The following is a 24350-nucleotide window of genomic DNA, read 5'->3' as shown; positions in this document are numbered from 1 at the left end:
TGTTGTCTGAACGGTCCATTTCTGCATCTCAATGATTGTGTGTTGTGCAAATAGTTCTTAGACGATCTCAAAAATCATGATAAGAAACACGTGACAGTCTATACTGTAAAAAATATCTGCAGTGACTGAACAGCTGGTCTCACTATTCAGGTTTCCATCCAACCTTTTTCATGTGAGTAAAAGCGCACGTCAGATAAAAACATGTCATGATAGGCCCAATGGAAACTTTCCAAATGTCGACAAAAAACAAAATACTCTAGACAAGGTGGGATATTAATTATGTAAGAAATGTTGGTGGAAACGCTTTTATGTGCAAATGTTTATATAATAACCATCACATGGAAGTAAACTTGGAGTCACGCTATGACATGTGTGGGCCTCCCACGGTGACTTGTCTGGAAAGCAGGCAGTGTATTAGGCTACAGATGAAATAAGTTATGAACTTCACAAGGTGGGGAAAGTGAAAGGTGATGAGCTTGGCCACATTGGCCATATCCTCACCTCAATAGCTAGGTTTCCATCCAATTGGACTTGTGCAGATTACATTTTTTTGCGTGATGACATAGTGCACAAAGAAATACATTTTGCAGTTACATTCCCATGTAGCCTACGGAATAAAAAATAAAAGTAAAATGGGTATCCATCGCATTTTCAACTCTACTGATGTTTTTCCCACAAAAAAAATGTTGCGTTATAGCGAGTGTACCCACTCTGGTATTGGTACGGTGCTCTAGCATGCAGGGCTCAGATAGCGGGCTTTTAGCTAGAGCGCACGTATAGCCTACAGACCTTGACGGTCTCTGGTCCACACTCCAGTCCAGTTGGTGGCGGTAATGCACCTTAAAGTTGGTTGCAACTGACATACAAAGTCCACAGAAGAAGAAGGTGCGACGGTTTGAAGAAGTGGTTGGTCAATAGGCCCATGTTGTGATTAGTAGGACTAGCACAGTGTATTTGTTTCTCCTGGAGGTGAACATGTAGCAATGTTTTTCCTAATTTGAAGTGAGACTTTCGCCGGTGTTATCCAGACACGGGAGGACAGGTGTGTTAAGTCGCACGCAAATAAACAGCAATAATGTCTGTATCTAGGCTAATTAGGTTTGGAATGTTAGTTTTTCTCTTGATTTGAACAAACTACTACACTATAGACTGATCAACATGAACTTACATAAAATATACATATTTGATCTAACACATTCCGTTATAGTTCAGATAGCCTTACATTTTTTTTACATTAAATTGTATGCGCATAACGGGTAGTTGTCAACATGGACCAATCTCCCTCTAGTGGAATATGATGTAACACAACACTGAAACAATCAAATGTTTGAAACGAACTTTTATTGAATTCATAATATTCAATTACTAAACCTGTTGCTAAAGCATACAATGTAAAATCAAATTACATCTATCTTATTGTACAGTTGTGGTGTTTTCCTGCTCTATTTTAAAAGCTGTAAAATATAGATCAGTGTGACAAAACAGAATGTGGACTTTCTCGGCACATCTTTTCAAAAACAACCTGAGCGATAATTTTCCTAGATCCTACTTTCTTGCCCTGTCAGATGTAAGTTCCCACCTGGATGTCAGCACAACATGAATGTGGCAGCAGGTAAGGAACATCGTAGGCTTATTCAAATGTAATCTCCTCTGTATAAATGGTAGCCTTGCCTTTACATTAGATATTGTACTGTATAGTTGCACATTGCTGAACTATTGCTCTCTTCCATTTAGTTTTTGTTTGGTTCAGCCTGGTGGTCACTAAAGCCATTTGTACTCTGGAAGAGTACCGTCTGGTGTGCTATGTGAACAGCAGGAACCAGCACCATCCTGACATGCTTGCCTTCAGCCTGGACATGGCTGACCCATTCCTCTGCACTCATATCATCATGGCCTACATGGACCTGGACCAGGACTATCACATCACACCCTTCACACAGGAGGACAAGACCCTCTGCAACTCCCTCAACATGCTCAAAGAGGGGTGTGTGTGTGTGTGTGTGTGTGTGTGTGTGTGTGTGTGTGTGTGTGTGTGTGTGTGTGTGTGTGTTACTACCACAACCATCAGGTTGTATAATTCCATCTCTTCTCTGCCCTCCACCAGGAACCCAGATCTGAAAACTCTGCTTGCTGTTGGGGGAAGGAACTCTACGGACACCAGGTCAGTACCCCGCTCACATGTAGAGTAATAATTGTAAGTGCTTTTGGAATTGAAAAGTTTTCACCCAAGCAGTAACATTCAACCATCCCTCCACCATAGGCTCCTAAAAATGTCCTCTGACAACACCAGGAGGAAGACGTTTGTCCAGTCTGTTCTGAAACACCTGAGGCAGGAGGGCTTTGATGGACTGGATGTGGTGTGGCAACCTCGCTCTGCTTCTAATGTAGCACAGGGGGGGAAACATATATTCACTAATCTGCTCAAGGTAAGAGCTGAGATGACTTCTTGTTTGCATTTTCATTTGATGTTGTGAAAGTGAGAAATGTGTGTGTGTGTGTGTGTGTGTGTGTGTGTGTGTGTGTGTGCGAACGTAGGAGCTGCGTGGAGGAATTCAGGAGGAGGCTCGTGTCTCAGGGATTGAGGCCCTGCTCCTCTCCACAGCAGTGTCAGGCCTGGAGGACTATGCCAGAGAGGCCTACGATGCACATTCCTTCCCCCAGTGAGTCCACACACAGCACCAGGGAGTATGGGACTATGGTGGAGAGAGACACTCACCTCTCACAGTTTTAGATTGACGTCTGATACAGTAAAAGGGACAGTACGAACGGCATAATCATGTAACATTGTCATTCATTGAAGTACTTGTTGATAGACCACACCACATATTATTTTACAGCTATTCCATGTGATGAAAAATGTTCCTAAGAAGGTAATCCTGACTTTTGACCCTGCAGGTATGTTGACTTCATCTCCTTGGTGACCTCTGACCTCCATGGGCCACTGGAGGGAATGTCAGGTCACATCAGTCCATTGTTCAGCCGGAAGCATCCAGCTATGGACACACCTCAGAGAGAAGTACTCACTACAGTTCAGTACAAATAAATTACTTCAACATTGTATTCCTGATGGGTAGAGCTGATTGAAATGACTTGGACACCAAGTTTGTTTCTGCTGGTTTTACTTGTCATGATTTCCAAAGAACATGTTATGTTTGTTAGTCTCTTCTATTGATCCTTTATGCCGTACTGTTTTCCCAGAACCAAGTGCAGTACTGGCTCTCTCAGGGAGTGGATTCCCAGAAGCTGACTCTGGGGTTCCCTGCCTACTCACCTGTTCCCCGAATCCTGAGGAACGAGATTAATTCTGACAAGGAAGACACAGAGCTACAAGAGGACGCAGCGGAATATACTGAGACTGATACTACTGTACGTGTTATGGCCTACCATGAGGTAAAAAGCATACCTGGTGCAATAGGAACCCTGTTACGGTTCAAGTGTCAATAAAGTTTGTTCCAACTTTGCTGACATTCCTGACAGGTTCTGTCTCTATGCTCCACTCTATAGGTGTGTCAGTACCTCAAAAGTGGGGCGGTGGTGACATTTGATAAGAGCAAGAAGCTGATACAGGCACATGAATACGATCACTGGCTGAACTTTGAATATATACATATCCTGAGGGAGAAGGTACATGTTTACATCAGTACAGCATCTGTGCAACACATTTCCTGTCTTTATATATCAAGCAAGCCGATACAGTTGCATTACATTGTTACTTTATTTGACGGGGACAATGCACATTAATCAACCCATTTTGTAATTACGCCAGGTTCAGCCAGCCGACTAACTTTGATCCGATAACTATCATAGCTATGTGTAAAACTCCTTCCTGCTCCTCTGCAGATGAGAGCGCTGCAGCGTCAGGAGCTGGGTGGAGCCATGGTGTGGTCTCTGGATCTGGACGACTTCACGGGGACGCTGTGTGGCAAAGGTCGCTTCCCGTTCACCAGACTGCTCAAAGCGTTGCTTCTCAGGGATAAGGGGCCCCGACATCATAAACGCCACCACCGCTCACGCCACCGTCATCATCATCGCCATCCACATCGTCATGGTGGTTTCCTTTCCCGTGACAGCCATCGCAATGGTTACCATGTCCATTGTCACCGTCACCTTGACCGCCACAACATTTAATCACACAGTGGAGTGTGACTGTAACGTAACTCACTACACTGGCAAGACTCAACATACCATCCCTGGGGCGGCAGGTAGTGTAGTGGTCAGAGCGTTGGACTAGTAACCGAAGGGTTGCAAGATCGAATCCCCGAGCCGACGAGGTAGAAATCTGTCGCTCTGCCCCTGAACAAGGCAGTAACCCACTGTTCCTAGGAAAATAAGAATTTGTTCTTAACTGACTTGCCTAGTTAAAGGTTAAATTTTTTTTTTTTTAAATCCCTGCAAGAATATACTAGCATATGTTTTTTTATATGGTAGATCAGGTTGGACTGTTTGTTGGCTCTGTGAGTGATTTCTGTCATGGTATAGTAGAGATGAGGCTCTAGATTTATCTTCATAACTTGCACTCTGTCCTCTATGGTGGAATACTATGCGTTAATTGTCTTGTTTTATGACAAATTTTACTGCTTTACAAATAATAAAATGAATGGCTCCATTTCCATGGCCTAATATAAAGTTTTGATATACCATTAAATGACAGATTGTTTTCAGGTTGTTTGCAGTTCACTCTCACTGTAGCTTCTCCGTAGTTTAGAAAATGGTAATATCTTCCTTAGCAGTACTGCACTCCGATGCCAGGGGGCAGTATACTACAGTGTAAGGCTATCACAAATCCCTCCGTATGGGCCGGGGAAATCACAAAGGAGATTTCGCCTACAAAAAGTGTCTAGTGAAGTTGCTGACCAAGCCCATCTGCTGCATGGTGAGACAGTGGTCTTTCTGTAATTAACACCCAGTCTGAGTGTCCATTGAAGGACGCAGCTGTGGAGAGGAGAGAGCACTCTGCTCTGCCTTGTCCCCATGGAGACCTAGCTGACTCTATAGAAGGGCAATGCAGGCTGGAGAGCAAGGGGAGGAACTTGGCATCAGCAGTTTCACATGGCTTTTGTTTCCCTGGACTCATCTGTTTAATAGTACGCTATTACAGCGCATTTGGAAAGTATTCAGACCCCTTTCCTTTTATACATTTTGTTACATTACAGTCTTATTCTAAAATGGATAAAAATGACAAATAAATCTCAATCTATACACTACCCCATAATGACAAAGTTTTATTTTTATTTTTTAGAAATGTCTGCGAATTTATTACAAATAAAAAACAAATACCTTATTACATAGGTATACAGACCCTTTGCTCAGGTGCACACCTGTATATAAGGTCCCACAGTCTATATAGTAGTAGTTTGCATGTCAGAGCAAAAACCAAGCCATGTGGTTGAAGGAATTGTCTGTAGAGCTCCGAGACAGGATAGTGTCGAGGCACAGATCTGGGGAAGGATACAAAATCATTTCTGCAGCATTGAAGGTCCCCAAGAACACAGTGGCCTCCATCATTCTTAAATGGAAGAAGTTTAGAACCACCAAGACTTCCTAGAGCTGGCCGCCCGGCCAAACAGCAATCAAGGGAGAAGGGCTTTGGTCAGGGAAGTGACCAAGAACCCGATGGTCACTCTGACAGAGTTCCTCTGTGGAGATGGGAGAACCTTCCATAAGGACGACCAACTCTGCAGCATTCTACCAATCAGGCCTTTATTGTACAGTGGCCAGACGGAATCCACTCCTCAGTAAAAAGGCACATGACAGCCAGTTTGGAGTTTGCCGAAAGGACCTACAAGGACAGAGCGATCCTTGATGAAAACCTGCTCCATAGCGTTCAGGAACTCAGACTGGGGCTAAGGTTCACCTTCCAACAGGACAACAACCTTAAGCACACAGCCAAGTGGCTTCGGGACAGGTCTCTGAATGTCCTTGAGTGGCCCAGCCAGAGCCCAGACTTGAACCCGATCTAACATCTCTGGAGGGACCTGAAAATGGCTGTGCAGCAACACTCCTCATCCAACCTGACCGAGCTTAAGAGTATCTGCAGAGAAGAATGGGAGAAACTCCCCAAATACAGTTGTGCCAAACTTGTAGCGTCATACCCAAGAAGACTCAAGGCTGTAATCACTGCAAAAGGTGCTTCAACAAAGTATTTAAAAAAAATACATTTTCAAACATGTCTAAACCTATTTTTTCTTTGTCATTATGGGGTATTGTGTGTAGATTAATGAGGGGGGTAAAACTATTTAATCCATTTTAGAATGAGGCTGTAATGTAACAAAATGTGGAAAAAGTGAAGGGGTATGAATACTTTCCGAATGCACTGTATGTCCTTATTGGGTTGATATGTACTCTAGTAGTCTCTATGTAGTGTGTGGGCTTGCTCTGGAGCATACATGAGCATAACTTGACAATTTGCTAATGTTATTACTGAATATGAGGAGAAGAGAACACAAACACACTCACAACTCTGAGAAAACACCCCTTGGCTTGTATACTGTATTGTTGAGAGAAGGGCTCTAAGTTTGACAGCAGTTTTAAGCCATTTTGTGTGCTGCTATGGCCAAGAATAGTCTTATCTGAAAGCAGTAAGTAATATATGATTACATTATGTATTCATATATTAGTATAGATGCATCCACACTCATATTAAGTGCATGTCCGAGGGGACAACAGTGCCACCAACCCACTTAAGGTTTAGCAGTTGTGGCAGACCTCCAGTGGCCTAGCACTTGGGCTGGATGTTGAAGCGACGATGATTGAGTTTAAATTATGGTCTAAATTATGCAGAGATGGATGACGCCGGAGGGCATCCTGTGTTTGTGTGTGTGTGTGCTCGTGTGCATGCGGTGGGATACACATCATTCCCCAATCACATTATCCCAGCTCGTCTACTCTGACCTCCCTCTGATTCATTGTCACAATATGCATCCCACTAGATGTCACACCCAATGGCATTTTAAACTAATTCAATTCCATTTTACTATCTTTATCATGCCACAATCTTTAACATTTTATTTTAAAATCTGTAGAAAAATAAATAAATAGATTAACGATGTATGAGCTGAAGTGGTAGGCCTATTGTATACCTTCATTTCTATAACCACTGTATGACACTGGTATACTTTAATGAAAATATGCTAATATTTAGTGAGGGTCAACTGAATCCTAGCATCATGTTGGTAGCAGGTGCACTAATCATGATATCCCAGTGGCAGTCAGTTGCTGTCGGTAACAGTGACGCATGAATAGATTTATGATGCTATTAGGAAATAATCCTAAAATGTTCTGTTTTACACCTGGTCCTGCAGCCTCCCTCCCTCCTCTCTGAAGAAAATAGGCACCGTAGGTAATTACAGAGTTCCTACGGCCATCAGCTTTAATCAGGAGCTGTGGGAGAGCCACTCCGAGACGCTGCACTTTTTAATGGCTTTCTCTCTATCATGCTGCCTTTTCCCCCTGTAACTCCTCTGTGGTAATACGTGACAGGCCTGTACCCAGCAGGTGTCACTGGTAGGCTACAGTACAGGTGAGAGCTGGTGAGATGTCCTGAGAATAGCAGGTGGATGTTTTGTGTTTAGAGAGGTGTTATTGTGAATCATGGTGGTTGTGTTTTTAACAGGGTTCTAGAGTTTAATGGAATGCCATTCTATTCTCTTGTTCATTCACCTGTAGGAGTGGTCCATTAAAAGTGATGTACTGTGGTAGCTAGATAGATTGTAGCCTGTGTTCATTCCAAATGTTCCTCTGCTATATTCTCCTCTGCACATAACAATCCATTTCAGTTTTATCATGTAATTACTTGTTAACTACTTGTATAAGCAACAGGAATATAATCATGTTAAATAATGATTTGAATGCAATGAAAGGAAACTGGAAAACGTATCTTTTCAAATGAGATAATATTTGTAGTATAGTTACGAGGGGCGGGGGTGTGTGTCTATTTGTCATTAACAGCTGGTGCGCGATGTCTAATATTAAAGAAGTCTTGTGGTATTGCTCGCCTGAGGTAGAGTACCTTATGATAACCTGTAGACCACACTATCTACCAAGAGAGTTCTCATCTATATTATTCGTAGCAGTCTATTCACCACCACAAACCGATGCTGGCACTAAGACCGTACTCAACGAGCTGTATAAGGCCATAAGAAAACAAGAAAATGCTCATCCAGAGGCGGCGCTCATAGTGGCCGGGGACTTTAATACAGGCAAACTTAAATCCGTTTTACCTCATTTGTACCAGCATGTCACATGTGCAACCAGAGGGAAAAAAACTCTAGACCACCTTTACTCCACACACAGAGATGCATACAAAGCTCTCCCCTGCCCTCCATTTGGAAAATCTGACCATAATTATATCCTCCTGATTCATGCTTACAAGGAAAAACTAAAGCAGGAAGTACCAGTGACTCGCTCAATACGGAAGTGGTCAGATGACGCTGATGCTACGCTACAGGACTGTTTTGCTAGCTCAGACTGGAATATGTTTCGGGATTCATCCAATGCCATTGAGGAGTATACCACCTCAGTCATCGGCTTCATCAATAAGTGCACAGACAACGTCATCCCCACAGTGACGGTATGTACATATCCCGACCAGAAGCCATGGATTACAGGCAACATCCGCATCGAGCTAAAGGCTAGAGCTGCCGCTCTCAAGGAGCGGGACACTAATCCGGACGCTTATATGAAGTCCCGCTATGCCCTCAGACAAACCATCAAACAAGCAAAGCGTCAATACAGGATTAAGATTGAATCCTACTACACCAGCTCTAACGCTCGTCAGATGTGGCAGGGCTTGAAAACTATTACGGACTACAAATGGAAACCCAGATGGGAGATGCCCAGTCACGTGAGCCTACCAGATGAGCTAAATGCCTTTAATGCTCGCTTTAAGGCAAGCGACACTGAAGCATGCACATGAGCACCAGCTGTTCTGGATGACTGTGTGATAACGCTCTCGGTAGCCGCTGTGAGCAAGACCTTTAAACAGGTCAACATTCACAAAGCTGGGGTGTCAGACGGATTACCAGGACATGTACTCAAAGCATGCGCGGACCAACTGGCAAGTGTCTAAACTGACATTTTCGACCTGCCTAAATAATTACCGCCCCGTAGCACTCACTTCGGTAGTGCTTTGAATTGCTGGTTGTGGCTCACATCAACAGCATCATCCCAGATACCCTAGGCCTAGACCCACTCCAATTCGCATACAGCCCCAACAGATCCACATATGACGCAATCTCAGTCACACTCCACACTGGCCTTTCCCACCTGGACAAAAGGAACACCTATGTGAGAATGCTGTTCATTGACTACAGCTCAGAGTTCAACACCATAGTGCCCATGAAGCTCATCACTAAGCTAAGGACCATGGGACTAAAAACCTCCCTCTGCAACTGGATCCTGGACTTCCTGACGGGCTGCCCCCAGGTGGTAAGGGTAGGCAACAACATGTCTGCCACACTAATCCTCAACACTGGGGCTCCTCAGGGGTATGTGCTTAGACCCCTCCTGTGCTCCCTGTTCACCCACGACAGCGTGGCCAAACACGACTCCAACACCATGATTAAGTTTGCTGACGACATAACAGTGGTAGGCCTGATCACTGACGACAATGATACAGCCTATAGGGAGGAGGTCAGACACCTGGCAGTGTGGTGCCAGGACAACAACCTCCTCAATGTGAGGAAGACAAAGGAGCTGATCGTAGACTACAGGAAAAGGCGAGCCGAACAGGCCCCCATTAATTAACATCGACGGGGCTGTAGTGGAGCGGGTCGAGAGTTCCTTGGTGCCCACATCACCAACACACGATCACGGTCCAAACACATTGTCAAAGACTCCAGTCACCAAAGACATAGACTGTTCTCTCTGCTACCGCACGGAAAGCGGTACCGGAGCACCAAGTCTAGGACCAAAATGCTCCTTAACAGCTTCTACCCCCAAGCCCGTTTCCCATACTCCTTTTTCTCTTCTCTTTTGCTAGTCCTCCTGGTTTTGACCCTTGCCTGTTTTCTGGACTCCTGCCTGCCTGACCATTCTGCCTGCCCGGACCTCGAGCCTGCCTGCCCTTCGGTACATACTGGACTCTGAACTGGTTTTGACCTTTTGCCTGTCCATGACCATTCTCTTGCCGACCCCTTTTTGGATTAATAAACATCTAAGACTCCAACCATCTGCCTTCAGTGTCTGCATCTGGGTCTCGCCTTGTGCCCTTATAATATAGCCTTGTTATTGTTATTTTATTGTGTTTGTTTTATAATTGTTTTGTTTATTTGGTAAATATTTTATAACTATTTCTTGAACTGCACTATTGGTTAAAGGCTCAATACCTGTTGTATTCAGCGCATGTGACAAAGTTTGATTTGATTTGAACTGTGTTGTGTAATTTGAACAAATAATGCTCTTTTCTTTTAACTACTTGTCGGTCACCAAAAGTGATCTGCACACTGCTGTAATATGGTTACAGTTACTGTACAGTACTTTCAGAAATGTACCCCTCATACAGCTGTCCCACAATGCATGTCTCTTCTAAACACTGTGCTCCCTGAGTGTATATGACTCCATGAGGTATGTGTGCCCCTGGGCCACATTCAGCCACTGCATTAAATCAGTAGTAGCCAGTAGATTAGTGTGATGAATAAGGACTGCACATTCATTGACCACAAAATGTCTTTGCTAGATAAAGCCCCACCTTATCTCAGCTCACTGGTCACCATAGCAACACCCACCCGTAGCACGCGCTCCAGCAAGGAAATATTTTACTGATCATCCCCAAAGCCAAGTCCTCCTTCGGCCGCCTTTCCTTCCAGTTCTCTGTTGCCAATGACTGGAACGAATTGCAAAAATCACTGAAGATGGAGACTTATATCTCCCTCACTAACTTAATAATCAGCTGTCAGAGCAGCTTACCGATCACTGCACCTGTACACATCCCATCTGTAAATAGCCCATCTATCACTCCAGTGTTAATGCTAAATTGTAATTATTTCACCACTATGGCCTATTTATTGCCATAGTGGTATATATATTTATATATATTTTTCTATTGTGTTATTGACTGTACGTTTGTTTATCCCATGTGTAACTCTGTTGTTGTTTTTGTCACGCTGCTTTGCTTTACCTTGGCCAGGTTGCAGTTGTAAATGAGAACTTGTTCTCAACTGGCCTACCTGGTTAAATAAAGGTGAGATAAAGGCAGAGAGAGTGAACCACAAATTCTGTTTACACAAACCATTCAAAATGCTTTAGGGCGATTAGACTAATTGGAAATCCATATATCTATATTGTGTTGTATATGACTCTGGAATTGTTGACACAAATGATTTTCTTCTCGGTACTTGAGAGACTGTATCTGTAGACTGTTAGGCAGACTTTTTTTTGGAGCTGCCATCCTCTGTTGGGTTTGACCTTTGCATTAGAATTGAGATTGACATTTGCAGCACTTAAATAACAACCTGGGAGGGAGGAGAAATCGCATTAGAGGCCACTGCTGCCCCAAATGGGATATGGGCTATCTAGGTATCAGCCTGGCTTGAAATAGAACCAGAATGTTATCCCATCTTCTCTACGCTGCCTAAGAATGATGGAGCATTTCAAAACACTTGCGAAATTTAAGTAACATTAGTTTGACATTGACCAACAGACTACAATTCATCTTATGCATATGCGTCGGTCTGGGATAACAGGCGTGTGTTTGTGTTAGGGAGATCTACATTATGGAGCTTTGTTAACAGGCAAGTTTTACAGCCAAGGGGATCATGAATCTTGGTCGTGCCATTTCAGCAAAATGCTGTCGTATGCCTCGCATTTTGGACAGGGTGTGTTTACAGTCTTGAATGGGGGCACATTTGACCACTGATATCTAATATTAATTAATGTCTATTGTCCCTCTCCACGAGTCTGTTGGCAAATAAATGGTTCCAAGAATGGAGCGTTTCCCGGGTGATTAATTAAGGTCTAAAATTACAGAGGCTGCTCCTGGTAAGAGGACGGTTAATTATTTAACGCCCAGTTATACGATCACACCACTGGTCCACGGCTCGATGTAAAATACTGTATTCCATTTGGCCTCCAAAAACAACAGAATAAGGGCCCAGTGCCTGTCTGTTGTTTTCTGAGAGTATTTCAATTTTAGAGCCTGTCAAATCAAACTTGTTGTAGAATAGTTGACCCATTTCCACATATAGTATCGCATTTTAGCTTGGAACAGTGTTTTATTTAAGATTGAATCTCTGTAATAAGATTTAAATTATGGACACTAGCTGGTTATCTTGCGATTGGACACATTGTGATATGATAAATATTTGTACTGTTAACACAATGATTTAATTCATCCCTGTCAACACCAAGCATAACACAAATCAATAAGACTGAATAAGATTCTGGATAAAGAATATCATGATGCAATTCTTCCTTGATCCTCAAAATAAAAATAGTTTATTTATCATGCTATAAAATGGTAATATTCTGTAAATGTACATAGAGCTCTTGCATAACTATAGCTGCCTTGCTACAACCTTTGTATTTTTCCACATTACATTGACCTTTCTGCAATAATTATGTGATAACAAACATTTGGATGTATTGTAAAGAGGGCCGTTTGAGGCTGAGGGAAAAACCTTTTTATGCAATTTTTAAATTTTTCTCCCTGCATTATTGGGAAGGGCCCGTAAGTAAGCATTTCACTGTTAGTCTACACCTGTTGTTTACACCTGTTTTTTTTTTTACTGGACATGTGATTAATTACATTTAATTTAATTTTTCATGCATGGTTTCTCAGATAAATCTAAACATTAGCTAAAATGCTATGTAGCTAAGTCTCATCAGTCAATATACAGTTTAAATCAAAAGTTTACATACTCTTAGGTTGGAGTCATTAAAACTTGTTTTTCAACCACTCCACAAATTTCTTATTAACAAACTATAGTTTTGGCAAGTCGGTTAGGACATCTACTTTGTGCATGACGCAAGTTATTTTTCCAACAGTTGTTTACAAACAGATTATTTCACTTATAATTCACTGTATCACAATTCCAGTGGGTCAGAAGTTTACATACACTGAGTTGACTGTGTCTTTAAACAGCTTAGAAAATTCCATAAAATGATATCAAGGCTTTAGAAGCTTCTGATAGGCTAATTGACATCATTTGAGTCAATTGGAGGTGTACCTGTGGATGTATTTCAAGGTCTACCTTCAAACTAAGTGCCTCTTTGCTTGACATCACGGGAAAAATCAAAAGAAATCAGCCAAGACAGAAAGAAAACTGTAGACCTCCACAAGTCTGGTTCATCCTTGGGAGCAATTTCCAAACGCCTGAAGATACTACGTTCATCTGTACAAACAACAGTACGCAAGTATAAACACCATGGGACCACGCCGTCGTCATACCGCTCAGAAAGGAGATGCGCTCTGTCTCCTAGAGATGAACGTACTTTGGTGCGAAAAGTGCAAATCAATCCCAGAACAACAGCAAAGGACCTTGTGAAGATGCTGGAGGAAACAGGTACAAAGTATCTATATCCACAGTAAAATGAGTCCTATGTCGACATAACCTGAAAGGCCGCTCAGCAAGGAAGAAGCCACTGCTCCAAAACCGCCATAGAAAAGCCAGACTACGGGTTGCAACTGCACATGGGGACAAAGATCGTACTTTTTGGAGAAATGTCCTCTGGTCTGATGAAACAAAATTAGAACTGATGACCATCGTTATGTTTGGAGGAACAATGGGGAGGCTTGCAAGCCAAAGAACACCGTCCAAACCGTGAAGCACGGGGGTGGCAGCATCATGTTTTGGGGGTGCTTTGCTGCAGGAGGGACTGGTGCACTTCACAAAATAGATGGCATCATGAGGATGGAACATTATGTGGATTTATTGAAGCAACATCTCAAGACATCAGTCAGGAAGTTAAAGCTTAGTCGCAAATGGGTCTTACAAATGAACAATGACCCCAAGCATACTTCCAAAGTTGTGGCAAAATGTCTCAAGGACAACAAAGTCAAGGTATTGGAGTGGCCATCACAAAGCCCTGACCTCAATCATATAGAAAGTGTGGGCTGAACTGAAAAAGCGTGTGCGAGCAAGGAGGCCTACAAACCTGACTCAGTTACACCAGCTCTGTCAGGAGGAATGGGTCAAAATTCGCCCAACTTATTGTGGGAAGCTTGTGGAAGGCTACCTGAAACATTTGACCCAAGTTAAACAATTTAAAGGCATTGCTACCAAATACTAATTGAGTGTATGTAAACTTCTGACCCACTGGGAATGTGATGACAGAAATAAAAGCTGAAATAAATAATTATTCTGACCTTTCACATTCTTAAAATAAAGTGGTGGTCCTATCTGACCTAAGACAGGGAATTTTTCCTTGGATTAAATGTCAGAAATGGTGAAAAACTGAGTATAAATGTATTTGGCTAAGGTGTATGTAAACTTCTGACTTCATAAGTATATTAATCATAATCCCTTAGATATGTAACCTTGCTAAAACCAGAGGTAGGAAAATAATGAAAGTATAAATAATAATTGGGATTTTTGTTTTGATTAAATCTAAGTCACCTTAAATACTTTATTACATGTTTACTGAGAACCATGATGACATAATGACACATTGACATTCAAAAGACAAAGGCCTGATAATAGAGTAGGGGCAGATGTGTGAGCGATTGATATCTGATGTGAGTGATCATTGCAGCAGGTAGCCTAGCGTTGGCAGGTAGCCTAGCCTAGCCTAACCCGATCCCCCCAAAAATAAAAAATCTGTGTCCTTGAGCAAGGCATTTAACCCTAATTCGCTCCAGGTCTGCTGTACAACTATGCCTCACCCTATAAAACAGCACATTTCACTGCACCTATCTGGTGTTACAATAAAACACACTAGTATTTTATGTTTTCAACTCATTACAGTGACTGGCAGGTGGGTTCTCCAGTCTGCTCATTAGATAAAGCTCAACATGATTAAAATATATCCAGATTGTGTCTCCTTATTGGGTTGTTCAGTATTGAACAGCAGGGAAATGAGATTGGACAATGTAAAGCTGTGCTGTGTGGTGGAACGTCAAGGGATGTCATTAGAACCTACAGTAAAACAGGAAACCACATAATGTGTTGCGACAGCATGTCATCATTGGCTATGTGTGTTTATTGCTCAGCGATAATCCAATAACTTGTGCACAATTACTTCATTCATGTTTTAAATCATGCATGACAATTATTTCTGTAGGCCTGGGTGAATAGTAATGGGGAGAGAAGATTGTGGGGGTGCAGCATGCTGGTCACTTTTTTCATATTTTGTTACGTTACAGCCTTATCCTAAAATTGATTAAATCGTTTTTTTTTTCATCATCAGAATACCCTATTATGACAAAGAAAAAAACTGATTTTTAGACAGTTTTGCAAAACCACTAAAAGATCCCGTTTACATAGGTATTCAGACCCTTTACTCAGTACTTTGTTGAAGCACCTTTGGCAGCGATTACATCATTGATTCTTCTTGGGTATGGATGGGGAGTGTCGCTGCACAGCTATTTTCAGGTCTCTCCAGAGATGTTAGATCGGGTTCAAGTCCGGGATCTGGCTGGCTACTTAAGGACATTGAGACTTGTCCAGAAGCCAATCCTGTGTTGTCTTGGCTGTGTGTTTAGGGCCGTTGTCCTGTTGGAAGGTAAACCTTCGCCCCAGTCTGAGGCCCTGAGCGCTCTGGAGCAGGTTTTCATCAAGGATCTCTCTGTACTTTGCTTCGTTCATCTTTCTCTCGATCCTGACTAGTCTACCAGGCTCTGCCCCACAGCATGATGCTGCCACCACCATGCTTCATCTTAGGGATCGTGCCAGGTTTCCTACAGACGTGATGCTTTAATCTTGTTTCTCATTGTCTGAGAGCCTTTAGGTGCCTTTTGGCAAACTCCAAGCGGGCTGTCATGGCTTTATACTGAGGAGTGACTTCCATCTGGCCACTCTACCATAAAGAGTGCTGCAGAGATGGTTGTCCTTCTGGAAGGTTCTCCCATCTCCGCAGAGGAACTCTAGAGCTCTGTCAGAGTGACCATTGGGTTCTTGCTCAGTTTGGCCGGGCAGCCAGCTCTCGTAAGAGTCTTCGTGGTTCCAAACGTCTTCCATTTCTAAAACGTATTTATTATCTATGCATAGTCACTTCACCCCTATCTACGTGTACAAATTACCCCGACTAACCTGCCCATTGACTCGGTACTGGTACCCCCTGTATATAGCTTTGTTATTGTTATGTTAATGTGTTACTTTTTATTATTTTTTACTTGAGTTTATTTATTCAATATTTTCTTAACTCTTTTTTGAAATGCATTGTTGGTTAAGGGCTTGTAAGTAAGCATTTCACAGTAAGATCTACATCTGCAATATTCGGCTATTTGACCAAGGAGAGTGATTGAGTGCTGCATCAGATGACCTGGCCTCCACATTCACCTGACCTCAACCCAATTGAGATGGTTTGTGGTTTGTACCACAGTGTGAAGGAAAAGCAGCCAACAAGTGCTCAGCATGTTTGGGAACTCCTTCAAGACTGTTGGAAAAGCATTCCAAGTGAAACTGTTCGAGAGAATGCCAAGAGTGTGCAAAGCTGTCATCAAGGCAAGAATCTTAAATATAAAATATATTTTGATTTAACACTTTTTTGGTTACTACATGAATCCATATGTGTTATTTCATAGTTATGATGTCTTCACTATTATTCTACAATGTAGAAAATAATACAAATAAAGAAAAACCCTAGAATAAGTAGGTGTGTCCAAACTTTTGACTGGTACTGTATTGTGTACTGTCAACTGTGGGACCTTATATAGACAGGTGTGTGCCTTTATAAATCATGTCCAAGCAATTCAATTAGCCACAGGTGGACTCCAATCAAGTTGTAGAAACAGCTCAAGGATGATCAATGGAAACAGGATGCACCTGAGCTCAATTTCTAGTCTTATAGCGAAGGGTCTGAATACTTATGTAAATATATATATATATTTTTAAATAGAGTAGCAAACATTTCTATAAACCTGTTTTTGCTTTGTCATTATTGGGTATTTTGTGTAAATTGAGGTGGGGAAAAACTATTTGATCATTTTTAGAATAAGGCTGTAACGTAACAAAATTTAGAAAAAGTCAAGGGGTCTGAATACTTTCTGAAGGCAGTGTAGATCTGTAACATCAGTCTGATCTCTACCATGGCCTGGTTCTTCATCTTAAGTATGTCTGGACTGAAATGTGAGAGACTGAGTGCCTCAGTCCTACATTCCTTTTGACTTTCAGCTTGTATATGGGGCTAGATTGGTCATTATCCCCTGGGCACTCAGATTTTTGTATATATTTTTTCTGTTTTATTGTCACATACACCAGATAGGTGCTGGGAAATGTGTGTTACAGGGTCAGCCATAGTAGTACCGCGCCCCTGGAGCAAATTAGGTTTAATGCCTTGCTCAAGGGCACACCGGGAAATTTTTCACCTTAGGTATTTGAACCAGCCGTAGCGGTGAGTAGGTAAAATCACTGGGGAAGCCAAGCCAGAAGAATGCCATATTACAACCTGTGTGTTGTGATAATTGCTTTGCTTGCTCTATTATCTGTTAGTTCATATGCCTTGTGACCGTGATATATAGGCCTAAAGGCCGAGACAATAAGAAGACACAGTGGCAGAATAAATTCAACCACAGCTTTGTTTCATCACAAAACCGGAGAGCAACATCTGTCTGGTGGAGTCCACAAAGCATATTGCATGTAACAAACAGTTACATGACCTACAGCATGGTCCAGCAAGTTAATGTTTCCAACATTTTCGGGCCACTAAACAACTATTGATTTAGAACCAAGGAAAGTTACCGCAAGTCACAAAGAAAACAGGAGCTGCCTCCCCCAATGCAGCACCATTTCAACATCAAATCACCTCTGCTTAGTGCAAAACAGTGACAGATAAAAGATACCAAAAACCATTTAGTCTTATCAACGTAAGCTAAATATGTGGTTGTCCATGGTTCTGATTTATGTGTGTGTGCTTCATGCAAATAGCAAAAAACATGTTGGCTCACCCTACTTGTAGAGAAACGACAATGCCATCCTCCTCTTTCATCTTGACTTAACAATCTATGACTCTGTCATACAGTACACACTTTTATTTTTTGTTGTCCTTGGCTACCTGGCTAAGAAGCTTGCTCGCTAGCCTAACTTCCTTTCTTGTGCAACATTCGCTAGATAACATTAGCCTTCTACATCTAGCTACATATTGAAATTCCGTCCTCTCAGGTCAGGGGCACCATGTATGAATTAATGGTTGGATCAGAATCGCCATTATAGTCATTGGCCAGTGTGGAGAATTAAGTAAAATCACAAGTCCAAATCACTATCTTCATCCATGGCTAATTTTGGAAAGGGACACTTTTAGCTAGCTAGCCACCGGAAGACAACACAATGAGACGCAACAATTTGTTTTTTTCAATTGCTAACAAGCATCGGTCAATACTGAAGCCATATTTTCAAAACTCTTTACACAGTCTGCATTACCAACATGCATCTTGGCCAAACAGTTGCTCTCACCTCCAAAACTCACTCAAACCACCAAAACACTTCATACATGTCTCAAAATAAGCTCATTTGACCAGAACACTGGCAACAATTCTCACTCAGAAAGCATACATTGTCACTCATAACACACTGACCTAAAAAACCCTAACAAGGAGCATCACATAAATTATTCACTTCTCTTTGACTTTTTAATGATTTTTCACATAAATCAGTATTTCATTATAGAATATTAATAACACATTTTTCACTTTATTGACTGTACTAAAGTATATGTAACAATAATGATTTGGAAATGCAGCAATTTGCTTCAATAGCCTTTATTTCTTCTATATCTTTGCATGTAGTAATTTACTTATGAAAAATAAAAAATTGAAACAAAAAACGAATTCCTGAAATTCCAGGGCTGCAATAATAATTACAAAAAAACTCCCATCAACAACATGTATAGTATAATCACTCATACTGTACAGTTCTGTGGAGGTTCTAGTTCTCATCAACATGTATAGTATAATCACTCATACTGTACAGTACTGTGAGGGTTCTAGTTCTCATCAACATGTATAGTATAATCACTCATACTGTACAGTACTGTGAGGGTTCTAGTTCTCATCAACATGTATAGTATAATCCCTCATACTGTACAGTACTGGGAGGGTTCTAGTTCTCATCAACATGTACAGTATAATCACTCATACTGTACAGTACTGTGAGTGTTCTAGTTCTCATCAACATGTAGAGTATAATCACTCATACTGTACAGTACTGTGAGGGTTCTAGTTCTCATCAACATGTATAGTATAATCACTCATACTGTACAGTACTGGGAGGGTTCTAGTTCTCATCAACATGTACAGTATAATCACTCATACTGTACAGTACTGTGAGGGTTCTAGTTCTCATCAACATGTATAGTATAATCACTCATACTGTACAGTACTGTGAGGGTTCTAGTTCTCATCAACATGTATAGTATAATCACTCATACTGTACAGTACTGTGAGGGTTCTAGTTCTCATCAACATGTATAGTATAATCACTCATACTGTACAGTACTGTGAGGGTTCTAGTTCTCATCAACATGTATAGTATAATCACTCATACTGTACAGTACCGTGAAGGTTATAGTTCTCACCAACATGTATAGTATAATCACCCATACTGTACAGTACTGTGAGGGTTCTAGTTCTCCCTCTCTCCTGCATTTGGCCCCAAGTTCTCATCAACATCATATCTTATATCTTCTCTGGCGATCCATCTTGGAAAGTACCTTCTGGAATGTCTAATCCAACGCTGGCAGTCTTCAGGAGAAGTGTTTCCACCCCCCGCATTCATGGCATCCAGTAAGGACATCTGGTCATGTGGATGGTGGTCATAAACCTTCCACCTCCACGCAGAGAGAAACTCTTCTATGGGGTTTAGGAAGGGGGAGTATGGAGGCAGGAACAGTACTGACATCTTGGGATGTGACTGCAGCAGAGTGTTGGACTGCCACATTATCCCGCACAACAAGTAAGGTAGGGGAGTTTCTTGCCCCAGTCTCCTCTGGCACAAGTCGATTATGCAGGTCATCCAGAAAATAAATGAGCCTCTCTGTATTGTAGGGACCAATGAGTGGTTTGTGTAACAGTGCTGCACACATTGTGATGTTAGCTCCTCTCTGGCCTGGGACATCCATGGTTGCTCTCTGTCCAATCACATTTCTTCCCCTGCGGCGTGTTTTTGCCAGGTTGAATCCAGCTTCATCCACAAAGATGAATGTATGTGCAGTTTGCCTGGCTTCCATCTCCATTACTCTAAAATACAGTAAATCCACAGGTTTTACAGTACTTTACATTATGCATAGCTGTGTATGTAGTCGGTTTGGTTATTGAACAGACATCTTACCTGGACATACTGATACCAGAGTTGTTTCACACGTTCACCCTTTCTCTCAAAGGTTACAGTGTACAACTGATTCATCCTTATTTTAATGTTCCTCTAGGACTCTGGCCATTGTCGTTGTACTGATCGTATTCACATTCCCAAAAGTGATATTGTCTGCCTGCACTTTGTCCCAAATTTTCCACAGTTTTATTGCAATGTTTCCAATTACCATGTTGACAATGGCAATTTCCTACGCATCTGATAATATTCTGCCTCTCCCCCTGTGGGAGGCAACCTTTGGATCCTACTGAAAAATACAAAACAATCAATATATTTCAAAATGTCAGTACATGTAAAAATGTGAACATACTGTATTGTACTGTAATATGTAGTTAATTATCATTGAAGGATGCACATCTCACCGGTTGTTTTGCCGGATAATTTGTACTATTGATGCAGCTGCAGATTTGGTTGCACCCTTAAACCGGCCTCTCAAAGAGAGACCATGGTTTACAACATGGTCAATAATTGTGGCCCTTATCTCATCAGAGACCACCGCTCTTGGTCTTCCTCTCCTTTGTCCTCCACGCATTCTCCCTCTCTCTGTCACTCTTCTTTTCCCACCAATCTGTCTGTCTTCCTTGATCCATGTTTCCAAACTAAATCCTCCCGAAGCCGTCCTCTTTTGTCTTTTTGGTAACGAGACTAAAAACAGGATAGGCTTTTTATGCTGAAATTGCAATCAGCTGTGTTTGGAATTCTTAAATATTCTGCTGATTTGTCTAAACTCAGCAGAAAAAAACCCATCCCTTTTTCAGGACCCTGTCTTTCAAAGATAATTCGTAAAAATCTAAATAACTTCACAGATCTTCATTGTAAAGGGTTTAAACACAGTTTCCCATGCTTGTTCAATGAACCATAAACAATTAATGAACGGTCGTTAAGACACTAACAGCTTACAGACGGTAGGCAATTAAGGTCACTGTTATGAACACTTAGAACACTAAAGAGGCCTTTATACTGACTCTGAAAAACACCAAAAGAAAGATGCCCAGGGTCTCTGCTCATCTGCGTGAATATGCAAGCTGCAAGGAGGCATGAGGACTGCAGATGTGGCCAGGGCAATAAATTGCAATGTCCGTACTGTGAGACGCCTAAGACAGTGCTACAGGGAGACAGGACGGACAGCTGATCGTCCTCGCAGTGGCAGACCACATGTAACAACACCTGCACAGGATCGGTACATCCGAACATCACATACAGGATGGCAACAACAACTGCCCGAGTCACACCAGGAACGCACAATCCCTCCATCAGTGCTCAGACTGTCCGCAATAGGCTGAGAGAGGCTGGACTGAGGGCTTGTATGCCTGTTGTAAGGCAGGTCTTCACCAGACATCATCCGGCAACAACGTCGCCTATGGGCACAAACCCACCGTCGCTGGACCAGACAGGACTGGCAAAAAGTGCTCTTCACTGACAAGTCACGTTTTTTTCTCACCAGGGGTGATGGTTGAATTCGTGTTTATCGTCGAAGGAATGAGCGTTACACCGATGCCTGTACTCTGGAGCGGGATCGTTTTGGAGGTGGAGGGTCCGTCATGTTCTGGGGCGATGTGTCACAGCATCATCGGACTGAGGTTGTTGTCATTGCAGGCAATCTCAACGCTGTGCGTTACAGGGAAGACATCCTCCTCCCTCATGTGGTACCCTTCCTGCAGGCTCATCCTGACATGACCCTCCAGCATGACAATGCCACCAGCCATACTGCTCATTCTGTGCATGATTTCCTGCAAGACAGGAATGTCAGCGTTCTGCCATGGCCAGCGAAGCACCCGTATCACATTTCCATTGAGCACGTCTAGGACCTGTTTGATCGGAGGGTGAGGGTTAGGGCCATTCCCCAGAAATGTCCGGGAACTTGCAGGTGCCTTGGTGGAAGAGTGGGGTAACATCTCACAGCAAGAACTGGCAAATATTGTGCAGTCCATGAGGAGGAGTGCACTGCAGTACTTAATGCAGCTGGTGGCCACACCAGATACGGACTGTTACTTTTGATTTTGACCCGGCCTTTGTTCAGGGAAACATTATTCCATTTCTGTTAGTCACATGTCTGTGGAACTTGTTAAGTTTATGTCTCAGTTGTTGAATCTTGTTATGTTCATACAAATATTTAAACATGTTAAGTTTGCTGAAAATAAACGCAGTTGACAGTGAGAGGACGTTTCTTTTTTTTGCTGAGTTGAAATGTTTCAATCTGGTTACTGCAGAAATGCACAACATTTGCCATCATTCTGTTTTGAATGTGTTTTAACAGTTTTGGAAACAGTGTGTTAGCATTTGAAAACATGTGCTGCAAATATGTAGTTTTGCAGGTGGTGGAGTATGGATGATGGAGAATGTGGTCATTGAATAGATTTTGTGTGAAAGCAATGAAAAATGTTTCACAGTTTGGTCCACATACACTTCTGTTTCTGTTTCTGTGTGAGTTTTGACAATGTGACTTCAGTTTTGACCAATGCATGTTAGCAATTGAATTTTTAAAAATGTTATTTATGTCAATGACGTATGCTCTCGATGTGATAGGAGTGAAGCCAAATCGAAACTGGCTTCCCTTGACACCTTTTTTTTGTTGGTGTGCCAGGACCATTCACAGACAGTTGAGCTCATTCAGTTTAGCTCAATGCTAATTGGCTATTATTTTATGTTTTTTTTTTAATCAAGGGAGGCCAAGTGCTGGCTGGCTACCCTTTCATTCAATTCTACGGGTGGCAACAATGTCACACTCTTTTTGACCAGACCGCATCAGATAGATGGTTTACCCATACCGAGACAGAGATGCGCTCTTTTGCTCGCTCGGATTCTTTCTCCAGTAAGATGCATTCAGCCTTTTGCGAATTCAAGGAAAATTATGAAACACAGGGAGATGAAAGCAAATATTTGGGGGGGGGCGACATTTAGGTTACTGGCACAATGCTCAGTCAGCACTATGCAGACAGTGCCAGGTCTGGTGTGTGTTCATCAATGTCCAACGCTCCGCTCCCTCTGTTCACACCTCTCTGTTGTTGATAACAACACACTAGTCAGGGAGGTTTTACTGTTGTTCAGGATTAATCAAAATATGAGGGGATATAGTTTTGTGAAATTTTGTTAATGGCTCCAGAACCAGAAAGGACTCAGCTTGAGTGTAGCTTTCGCTCCTCTCAGCTGTTTCAGTGACTAAACATCACCACAGGAGGGCACTGTGGCTTTATCTGTAAACTCAACCAGCTGGTCCGATCAGGGATAGAAACTTTGATGAAGTGTCTCATTCCCCCAAAGGAAACCAGTAACCGATAAAGAGAGAAAATCACGGAAGTGGAGGTTGAGGCGATTTAAAACAGCATGTCTTTAAAGAAGCTGAATGGAGATGTGATCTTTCTTTCCTGTGATCCATATGCATTGAGCCAGGGGGAGGGAGGTAGAAGTGGGGGAGAACTCGTCGAGTGACAGGCAGCTGATGGCTGAGTGGGGGGATTGGGCCAGTGGGTGCTGAGTCACCTCATTGGCCCGCGGAAGACTGGAGATGCAAATGGAGGAAGATAAAGCTTTTAATGACACTAAGCACACCCCAGAGGCCCGGCTACGGCCGGCGCTCTCCACACTCAGCATATCAAGGACACCCCAGCCTTCTCTGTCTGAGCCCCAGCCTGAGCATCCCCTCGGCGTGCCACACATCCCGTCGATCTTTAGTTTTATTAGAGACAAGCACTTCTGACTCCTTCTGCTGAGCAGAGCCGATGACAGGAGACAGATGTGCTCTCCTCGGAGAATAGAGGATCCTGTTTGATAAGCCCCCTGCTCTGTAGACTGTTAAATAACCACAAGAAACCATTGTAAAAGGAATTTGATCTACATAAGATTGGATGGATGTGCCTGGAAAGTGTCGTCTTGCTCATTTTGCTGTGCTTCAGC

General features: G+C 42.4%; 1 protein-coding gene across 5 annotated transcripts; it reads left to right on the top strand.

Moving 5' to 3' along the window:
• Window positions 1–808: 808 nt before the first annotated feature.
• On the top strand, window positions 809–4626 carry LOC110492092 (chitinase-like protein 4). Of its 5 annotated transcripts, none has more exons than XM_021566101.2 (10): window positions 809–1042; window positions 1543–1612; window positions 1735–1984; window positions 2105–2161; window positions 2261–2426; window positions 2536–2660; window positions 2896–3028; window positions 3199–3366; window positions 3505–3624; window positions 3841–4626. In XM_021566101.2, the coding sequence occupies exons 2-10, from the start codon at window positions 1597–1599 to the stop codon at window positions 4126–4128; spliced, it is 1323 nt and encodes a 440-aa protein (XP_021421776.2). In that variant the 5' UTR covers window positions 809–1042; window positions 1543–1596; the 3' UTR covers window positions 4129–4626. The 5 variants fall into 5 exon arrangements, with proteins under 5 accessions (XP_021421776.2, XP_021421777.2, XP_021421775.2 ...); XM_021566102.2 differs by having other exon boundaries at window positions 812–1042; window positions 2291–2426; window positions 3199–3390; XM_021566100.2 differs by having other exon boundaries at window positions 818–1042; window positions 1566–1612; window positions 3199–3390.
• Window positions 4627–24350: the final 19724 nt, after the last annotated feature.

This window comes from Oncorhynchus mykiss, chromosome 16 (assembly GCF_013265735.2).
Source record: "Oncorhynchus mykiss isolate Arlee chromosome 16, USDA_OmykA_1.1, whole genome shotgun sequence".
NCBI lineage: Eukaryota > Metazoa > Chordata > Actinopteri > Salmoniformes > Salmonidae > Oncorhynchus > Oncorhynchus mykiss.
Note: the sequence above shows the minus strand (reverse complement) of the source record. Positions and strands in the feature narration are given on the sequence as shown.